Below are 10,056 nucleotides of genomic sequence, written 5' to 3' on the forward strand. Positions count from 1 at the left end.
CTTTAGTTGAAATGGATACGAGCAAGATTTTCATTCCGAATCCTGCATTTATAACGTAAATATAATATTTTTTGTGCGTACCGTATTATATTTCACTGTTCAATTCATTAATTAATTTTATGGTAATTGTAGTATTTTTGAAATTAAAATTGCATGTTTTTGTCCTGTTGCATTTTGCGACAAGCCGGCACCGAAGTTAATGAACCGTAGCGAATTCCTCTTAGGAACGTCATCAAGAATTTGCAGGTAAGAATCATGCGTTGGTTTTTGCGTTGTGGTTTAAATATTAAAGTTTTAAAAGATTTCAAGCCTTGTTTACATTACAGTGCACCTATTCTATATTAGCATGCTGTTAAACGAACGATTTAATTTATTTTTAAGTGTTGGTAATTTTACAACATGCATGTCTTACCACAGCATGCTGCACAGATAGCCTTTAGCAAACTTATTCTTTTTTAGATTCTTTTAGTGAACCTAGAGGAGGAAAATGCAATTGCCAAACTATTTGTTTGTTCTTTGTGCGATGGTTCTCATGTTGTTGTGCAAGCCATCAGCATCGAAAACTAAACAGGTAAAGTTTTATGTTGCATGTTAAACTGTGGCTAAAATAAAAGTTTAACATAACAAGTGTGTATTTGCATAAATCATAACGCTGGTATACCCTTGATTATATAACAACTGCTTAATCAATAATTGTTTTTGTGAACGCTGAGGTATGTTTGATGAATGCACTTTATTGCTTTTGCTCGCATGACACAGTTTTGAACTTTAGTTGTATGTTGATGTGTAAGATACTGTGCTCTGATTGGCCAGATTCCTTTTGTATTAAAATATTAACGCTTGATTAGCATTACATAGTTGGAAGAAAAGGTCTGACTCCAGATCATATTATTAGTAAGATTCCCGAGATTTTTATGACTCCGACTCCTTAAGGTGCTTACTCTAGCTCAGGGGTCACCAAACTTTTTTCGCTGCGGGCCGGATTAGTTTGAAAATGATTCGCGCGGGCCAAGTAGTTTTCATGTCCTAGCGCCGTCTTCCCTTTAACTTAGCTGCAAGCGGAAGGCGATATTTCTAGGTGCGCCAAGATATGGTCTTTTTACAATCCCATTTAAAACCTGGTGATGCGACTGTTAAATTGTATAGGTCGCCTCACATTACAAGCAATACTTGCATATTACGTCACAAGTAACAAAAGAAGGCAATTGTTTGCGCACAATTGACGCTTGTAGTCTTGTCTGTGACTTAACATACCGGCTTTGGATCAATCCTGGGCATTGTGTTCCTATAAAACTGTGTAATATTATTCTACATATTCACACAGGAAAACTTTCGTGAGGAGTAGATTAATTTTTGAAAGTTACAAATGTATCAATACGATTTGACAAACCAAAAAAGCTGGTCGCGGGCCGGATCCGGCCTGCGGGCCGTAGTTTGGTGACCCCTGCTCTAGCTCAAAGGATGAAACAACAATTGCTTTTTAACAAAGTATAGAAATTTGCGAAAAAAACAAACCTTAAAAATGAATTTTATCATTCAATAAAGTTATGAACACAAACGTAAGAGTTGGATACACACAAAGAAACAGACTAACTTTATTATTTGGAGCCTCCTATCCAACATCTCTGATTCTACAGTCATATATGCCTTAGAATACACCTTTGTTAGAATTTTAGCTTTTTATCTGATGCAATGGGTTACAATAGGCCTATAACTGAAAACAATGCACTAGTGATGGGACGAGTACTCGGTACTCGATATCGATGGTATCGAACGATTTCAGTGGTATCGATACTCGTACTTGGTATCAAAATATTTTGTCTCAGTTTTTGATACCAACGTTTGATACCGAAGGCCGGCTTACACCATAAGAATACAGGCAACTTTATCCCAATATATGCTTCGGACAGTACAAATTTGGGAGTTCTGCCAGGTTACGTATTTTTTTCGCTATCGTATGGAGATTACTTTTTTCTGCATTTGTCGTGCACGCCTGTACGCCGGCCATGGCAGATAAATTAGCAGGTGATGTATAACTAAGTACAACACTGGACTTAAGTACTCGGTATCGAAGGTATATACATGTGGTACTCGGACTTGGTATCGGTACTTGCTTTAAAACCTGGTATCGTCCCATCACTACAATGCACATAATATTTTCTAACTTCACAAATAAACTGTGAATCTGCTTGGTTAGGTGAACAACTTTTCAAATTATGTTTTGTTTTTATAGGAGGTATTGAATGATCGAGTGAAACAGCTTATGGAATGGAGTAGTCGTCGCACTGTTATTCAAATGACTGGGAGCAAGTTTTCAACTTATGTCAAGTATGTTGTTTTATCTTGATATTAATAACATTTTATCACAACTGGTAGCAATATCTAGTGATAGTATTCTTTAAAGTCATCAAGCTTGTCAAATTTTTGTTTTTCCCTAATGGTCTTAGTGTATTTTGTAAACATTTTTGGGGCCAAACTGGTTTACATTTTATCTTTACTAGTGATGGGGCGAGTACCTTGTACTCGGTATCGTTGGTATCGAACGATTTTAGTGGTATCGATACTCGTACTAGGTATCGAAATATTTCATCTCAGTTTTCGATACCATAGTTCGATACCGAAACTTTTTGCCAATATTTGCTTCGGACAGCACAAAATCATGAAATAATTTCCGTAAGGTTACGCATATTTTCATGCGCTTTCGAATATCACGTGGAGATTACATTTTTCTGCATGTGTGTGTGCAAGCCTGTACCCCGCCCATGGCAGATATATTTGACACTGATATACAACTAAGTACAACACTGTACTTAAGTACTCGGTACTCGGTATCGAAGGTATATACATGTGGTACTCGTACTCGGTATTGGTACTCGCTTCAAAACCTGGTATCGCCCCATCACTAATCTTTACTATCAATGTCAGGTTATTGGGCCATATGATATAGCATTTAACAGTGGTGGATTTTAAACCAAGCAAAGGGTTGAAGATTTTTAATATGAGTTTCAAGTTACACAATATAATATTGAGAACCTGGGCATATATGTGAGATAACCAAAAGCAGGTTTTTTTAAGGTTTGGTTTGGGTGACCACTAAGTAGTTTCAAGAGACCGCAAGTGTTTCATTTAAATACCATTACTTTTCTACTGTAGTTGCAAGTCCAAATTTTGGGAAACCGCTGGAGAAAAAACACCTTAAAAAAAACACTGACCAAAAGTATACCACATCACATCATTTCTATCTTAAATGTTGTGTGGTAAAATCATGTTATATTGTCCAATCCAAAGAAAGAATAATCCTGATCTACATACTGTTTAGGTGTGATAAAGTTTAAGTATTGTTATGCTTGCATTTGTATGAATTCAAATTGTGCTTTTTTTGGTCACTTAAAGTTAGTTAAATTTTGCAAAACACATCTTTATACTTTCAAGATGTGAAGTCAAATTTGGCTGAGGCTCAATTTCATCTGCCATAAAAGTGGTTGACACTTTCATGATGTCGCAACTTATTACTAAATTGTATTTTATAATGCAGGAGCAAACCCAGAAATTATTCCATGATTGTGATGTTCACTGCTCTTAATCCAAAGCGGGGATGTAGTGTATGTCAAGAAGCAAATGACGAGTTCACAATTCTGGCAAATTCTTATCGTTTCTCTCCTTCCTATGGAAACTCTTTGTTTTTTGCCAGCGTGGATTTTGATGATGGTCCAGACACATTTCAAAATGTATGTCTAGAAATAATAATGTTGTAAACATAGTCAATTTAGGCTTATGTCAGTACGCATTATTGAATGAAATAAGTTTTTTTGCAGCAGTAAGTCTCTGAGATATTTTGTTTAATTTTCTTTGCCCTGAAGCTATAATTTATTGCATATCAAAACTTATTATCTAAAGATCAATGTTTACTACTAAACAATTAATGTCTACTAGGCTGAAGTAAGAGTAAGATAATTTGTAGTTTTAAAGGCTCGTAAATCGTGGTAAATTGATTCTGGGAATCCTTCCCTAATCTATTACAATTCTTGTAACAATTTCCACCTTTTATAGTATATATATAATCTTATATTTTTTCTGTGAGTTTTAAAGGCTTTATTAAGGAAATATCTGACTTTGTTTTTGTTAGTGTGCATTGTTACATTACAGTTTCTTTTAGGGTCTCGTATCTTAGATTAAATCAATAAAATAATATAGTTTGTAAAACAAATATTTTGGTTTCACAGCTCGGATTGAATTCTGCTCCTGCCTTTATGCATTTCCCTGCTAAGGGTAAAAAGAAGAGTGGCGACACTTATGACATTCAACGTCTCGGTTACCATGCCGACAACCTGGCTAAGTGGTTGGCAGAACGTACTGAGATTGTGGTACGAATTTGTTAGGAATCACTGGTGTAGTGTTGAAATATAGTTTCAGTGTACTGAATTTTCATTCTAATTAAGATCTTCGTTTTTGTGAGATTTTTAAGAAAATATTTCAATGGCAATTAAGTTTCCAAGCCAACCACATCTGAAAAAGAAGTAATTTTTTGGCACCTATTCCTAAAAAATTGCTTTGGAAACCCATTTAAAAAAAACAGCCACCAAACTATTCTTTTCTGTTACATTTCATGTTTAAGTACCATGCTTTTGTTTGACACATGTCATGATCATTTTTTCTTACACAGGTGAGAATTTTCCGTCCACCAAACTACACAGGCACTGTGGTACTTGTGTTGTTGTTCTCCCTCGCTGGTGGACTGCTTTATGTGCGCAGAAACAGCTTGGAGTTTTTGTTCAACAAAAATTTCTGGGGATCACTTGCAATTGTAAGTACATTATCATAACTTGGTTTTGGGAATTCTGCCACAATTTGCTGTGTTTTTTTTGCAATGCAAGCAGTTATTTTTCATCCAATAACTTTACAATCCATTTTCAGTTTGTCATTCTGGCAATGACATCGGGCCAAATGTGGAATCACATTCGTGGTCCACCATACTACCACCGAAACCCACAGACAGGCTCCATCAGTTATATTCATGGCAGCAGTCAAGGCCAGCTTGTGGCTGAAACTCACATTGTGATGGTTGTCAATGCAGCGATTGTGGCAGGATTTGTGCTTCTACATGAAGCCCACCAACCAAAAAATGATATGTCGAAACGCAAAGGTAAGTTTCATTTCTGTACAGCATTTACCGAAAGCAACTACTGACCAATAATGACTTTTATCTTTATGTACAACTATTTTTTTTAAGACACAATGCATTTTTTAATCCACAATGTTTTAGAAAACTGTTTACATTATCAGGTTTAGAAATACTGAATCAAGTGGATGTAGAAAATGTAAAATAAGGGCTTGGTTTAAAGAAGCAAATACACTTAACTTTGGCATAAAACTCATTTTAGTTTCTTTGCTCAGGTATACATTTAACTTATGTAGTAAACCTTTTTTTCATTGTTTCAGTGATGGCTGTTGCTGGCCTTATACTGGTGGCGTTCTTCTTCAGTTTGTTGATGTCCATCTTCAGACAGAAGTATCAGGGTTACCCATACAGCTTCTTGCTACGTTGAAAACTGCCTAAACAGTAAAAAGGCCAAACGTAATTGCTCAAAATGATTCCACCAAAAGTCCGCTTGTTACACTGTTGCTGTTTTTGAAATTTCCAAGCTGCTCCTAAACTCTGTTTCGCAGTTCCACGATTTGTCGTCAACCGTTTTAAACCGGCACAAACAACAAAACGGTGCAATAACAAAGGTTTATTGGGGCCGTGTATGTTTGAATGTTGCTCTATATTCGGCTTTTACAAAAGAAAAATGCACAAAGTGTGTCTGTATTGTTCTCAGTAGTCCAACGTAGAGGAGATTACAACGGAAGCGTTTCCATGTTTATAATTTACTGTAGCTGGGCAGTGATATATTACTGTGTGCTGAATCTTGTGTGCACAGTGTAGGCTACGGTTTGTGGTAAATAATTATGGGTCCCCTTCCCTGAAGGGGACGCATCTTGATTTCACTCAGTTTTTTTTCTTTTTTCTCCGGTGAAGTTTGTCCATGCACTTTTGGCATCAAATCTTTGATGAATTTGGATGAAACTTTTACAGATGGTAGATATATTTATGCAGATGTGCCATTTGCTTTGTTTGACTTGATAACCCCAGTATTTACCCCGCTAGGCCCCAAAGTGTAAAACGTTTTTGTATGTTGGTGCGCACCACAAACGAAAGATTTCTGTAGTGTAATAGTATAATAAAGGCACCAGTACATAACATACTTGTGTTTGTGCATTACTCGGCGGACGTTTTTGCACATGCCAGTCAGAGGGGTATTAACAGCCTTATGACGTCAGAAGTGTTGACGAATGTTGTTAATAACACCTCTAGTGGTTAGAATTTTAAACATTGTTCGATTTGGATAAAATTTTACATGGCTGTTAATTAGGTCATCGTGGTTTCATATTTTATACTTTTGTGTGTTAAACCCCATCAGTTACCCCACTGACCCCCTAAAATGGGTGAGTTTTCTAAACAGTGTCAGAATTTAGTGAAATTTGAAATACTTTCAGAATTTGTCATTTATAGGTGTCAATTGTTTTATTTAACCCTGTAACCCCAATATTTACCCCTCTAGCCCCCTAAAAAGGGTAAATTTTTTAAACATTGTCCGAATTGGATGAAATTTCGACAGCTTATATAGTGTGCTATTTATAGTTGTTGTTTGTTGTGTTCAACCCTGTCCCCCCAACATTTACCCCACTAGCCCCCCAAAATGGGTCCATTTTTTAAACAATGTCTGAATTGAATGAAATTTGGACAGTTTGTAGAGTGTACCATTTGTAGGTGTTGGTTATTCCATTAAACTCTGTAGTACCTATCATTTACTCCACTAGACTCCTACAGTCATGTACAATTCACCATTAATATGAGCTGATTGTTGTGTTTTAGCCTATTTTCTCACTATTTAACACTTTTTTCTCACTATTTAACACTTTTTTCTCAGATAGTCATAAAATAGAAAAACCTTCAAAAAGGTATGAATGGAATGCATTTAAATAGTCTTTACTTCATATATCATATTTATTTAAGCACAGTACCGATCACTGTGTTTGAAGATAGAATGCCAAACTTTCTCATTGTAATTTGTTGAAATGCATTATTTACAACTTTGCATGTGTGGGGACCCATGAGTTTCTGCTTGCGGAAACAACTAAGGTTATAAAAGACAGTGGATGATATGGGACCCAATATAAAATAAGTGTCGGATGTAAATAAGTGTTAAGAAATAGGTTACAGTGTATGTGCAATGGCAATATGTGCTAAGCCACTTCTAGTTGGTTACAAGTTTGGTTTAAGAATGACCGTAGTGTTGTCGATTCGCGGTTTGGCCATGTGGCCCAGAGTTGTAAGTCGGGCCGGGTTTGGGCTTTCAATAAAACGGACTTGATTCGGGCCTGACTTTACACTCTGTGTCAGTATTTTCTTGAATAAATTTAACTAGCTAAGTAGTCAGTTGCTGGACCTGACCTAATGTCAAACAGCCCTAAAACGAGTGAGGGTCGTAACCAAAAATTGCCACTTGCCACTTGCCACGGTTGCCACTCAATCCGGTGGCAAGCAAGAAATTTTTGTGGCAAGTGGCAAGCGGTGTTGGCAAGTGGCAAGTGTTGGTGGCAAGTCTTGTTGGCAAGTGGCAAGCGTTGTTGGCAAGTGGCAAGCGTTGTTGGCAAGTGGCAAGCGTTGTTGGCAAGTGGCAAGTATTGTTGGCAAGTGGCAAGTTTTGTAGACAAGTCTGGTTGGCAAGGGGCAAGTAAATGTGTTAAATGTCTCAACGGCAAGAGATGTAAACCTCGATGCCGAGACAAGCAAATATCCATTCGTGGACGATTATAATGCGAATAAAACTCTCAGATTGAGTTTTGGTGAGGTGAAAAAGAAAAATTCTGCATGCTAATTTTTTTGATGAGTATATATAATGTAGATGATTGCGTCTGTCAAATGTATTTGGTTTCTATGACTGGACGTGTTCAAACTCAAAGAGACTTGCCACTGAACGTTCAGATCGGATGAGACTTGCCACTGAACGTTCCGATCGGATGAGACTTGCCACTGAAGGTTCGGTTGCCACTGAAGGTTTGGTTGCCACTGAAGGTTCGGTAGCCACTGAATGAAAAGTTCGCTTATTACCGAACGAACAGTTAAACGAACACCTTTTTACTGAACTTAACATCGTCGTTAGTTTGCAACGAATTTGCATGTGTTCATGGAATAATCCCGCCATTGTGAATTGGTCAGATTGAAATCGTTGAAAACAACAAGTCTACAAATTTCAATGGCTGAAATTTCTACTTAATTCATAACAATTGTGAGCCTGACTTAGCTGACAGTTGAAAATGAGATTAAGAAAATGAGATTAATTCAATCTGTAAAAGGACTTAACCTTGCTTTCAAACATGGAAAAGTAATCTCATAAACATTTGATTTTAACCATACAAAAACTCTCTGACATAAAGTCTCACAGGAGCATGAAAATACATGCAAAAGTGGAAATAGACAAACACTCAGACGATTATGTTCATTGAGACAGCAACATGTAAGTTGGTGAAATGTATTTTTTTTAGCAAGCTATGCCAAACATGTTATGTTACTTTTTTTCCAATTGCTAATGTTATAGGGAGTCAAGTACTGTGAACACTGTCAATTCCAACTTTTTGTTTGGGACTAATTACATATTTATCACATGTAGTTGTCTTGATACCCATCAACGAAGTGGAGAGTTGTCTTTTTAGAGTTAAGACACTTTAATCGTTAGGCCATGTTGAAAAGATAACCCCATGCTGAAAAAGTTGGCTCTGCCTCTGATTAGCACACAATCCCTTGTGGTGGGTGTGAAGGAATCCCTTAGCAGTTGCTTGGTTGCAAGGACCGTTTTGCCCTATGTTGATGCACAATAAGCTGTTCTTTTATGACATTTATATCAAGGTTGCTGTACCTGGTATTTAAATACTTGATGCAGAACTTATTCTCGCCATATATGTTTCTGGCCAAGGTTGCTACTTAAAGCCATGATGCCCACTGGCCATGGCAGCTACTTAAAGCCGTGGTGTCTACTCGCCATGGCTGTCAATTGAAACCATGATGTTGCATTCTAAATCAGACTCAGAGTGAAAGCAACAATTAATTAGTGACAATTTTTGACTTTTATCTTGCTTAGACTTAAATTTTGTTCTAGTACAAAGGAAACTTACATTGCTCTGTATCTGTTGTATAATTGCTGGCTCTATTTATCATTTCAGAATTGATGTGTGATTCTCTACGAAGCATATTTTAGTATAAGATTTAAGGACATTTGATTTGCATCACAATATTGTTGACCTGCAACTGAACATAACCTGGTCCATGGAATGCAAGCATTACATATATTTCATTGTTTTAGCATATTGTATTGATTGATAATAGTTTTGTGAATTATTATGGAATTTTACCCTATCCAACATTTATTCATTACACTTGAATGGTTAGCTATTGTGCCATCACTACTCTTTCCATGTTGGATTTTAATGGTCCTTTTGGCGATCGCCCAAGCATATTTTCTTACGTGGATGTTTAGTTGTTCTGTGATCTATTACCAACTCATCATGTGTTAGCATGTGATACTTTAATGAAAAATGTTTATAGGTAATAAATTTGTAGTTAAGTGTCGAGCAAGCACTCTCCTCCTCTGGCACACACACAAGCCTATGTGCATTGTCAAGCTTTTTGTTTGTTACTGCATTATGATATGTTATTTGACAATTACTAGATGGACTTTATATTTCCTCTTAATTATGTTTTTGCAGTAAGGTGACACAGACGTTAACCATAATGTTTTTTCTTACTGCTGTTTTGTTAGATGTGCTTACGATTTTGTTCACCTCCTTGAGCAACAGCAAAAGTATAAATGCCCTATTTGCACCCATTTTCTTTGTTCATGCAAGTTCATCAATAAACAAGATTAATGATTTATTTATGCTTGTAGTGCATCTGCCTAGGACAGGGGATTCCAACCAGGGCCCAGGAGCTGTATTTAGGGCAGTCATGGGTGTACG

The 10,056-nt window shown here is 36.7% G+C and overlaps 1 protein-coding gene across 2 annotated transcripts; it reads left to right on the top strand.

The window, feature by feature from the left end:
* Nucleotides 1–160: 160 nt before the first annotated feature.
* On the top strand, nt 161–9,973 carry LOC145239251 (dolichyl-diphosphooligosaccharide--protein glycosyltransferase subunit TUSC3-like). Of its 2 annotated transcripts, none has more exons than XM_080102552.1 (9): nt 161–246; nt 460–571; nt 2,234–2,328; nt 3,536–3,728; nt 4,224–4,364; nt 4,664–4,804; nt 4,915–5,143; nt 5,440–8,561; nt 9,265–9,973. In XM_080102552.1, the coding sequence occupies exons 2-8, from the start codon at nt 488–490 to the stop codon at nt 5,544–5,546; spliced, it is 990 nt and encodes a 329-aa protein (XP_079958678.1). In that variant the 5' UTR covers nt 161–246; nt 460–487; the 3' UTR covers nt 5,547–8,561; nt 9,265–9,973. The 2 variants fall into 2 exon arrangements, with proteins under 2 accessions (XP_079958678.1, XP_079958679.1); XM_080102553.1 differs by having other exon boundaries at nt 470–571.
* The last annotated feature ends 83 nt before the right edge of the window (nt 9,974–10,056 follow it).

The sequence above is a fragment of the Phallusia mammillata genome, chromosome 7 (assembly GCF_965637545.1).
Source record: "Phallusia mammillata chromosome 7, kaPhaMamm4.hap1.1, whole genome shotgun sequence".
Lineage (NCBI taxonomy): Eukaryota > Metazoa > Chordata > Ascidiacea > Phlebobranchia > Ascidiidae > Phallusia > Phallusia mammillata.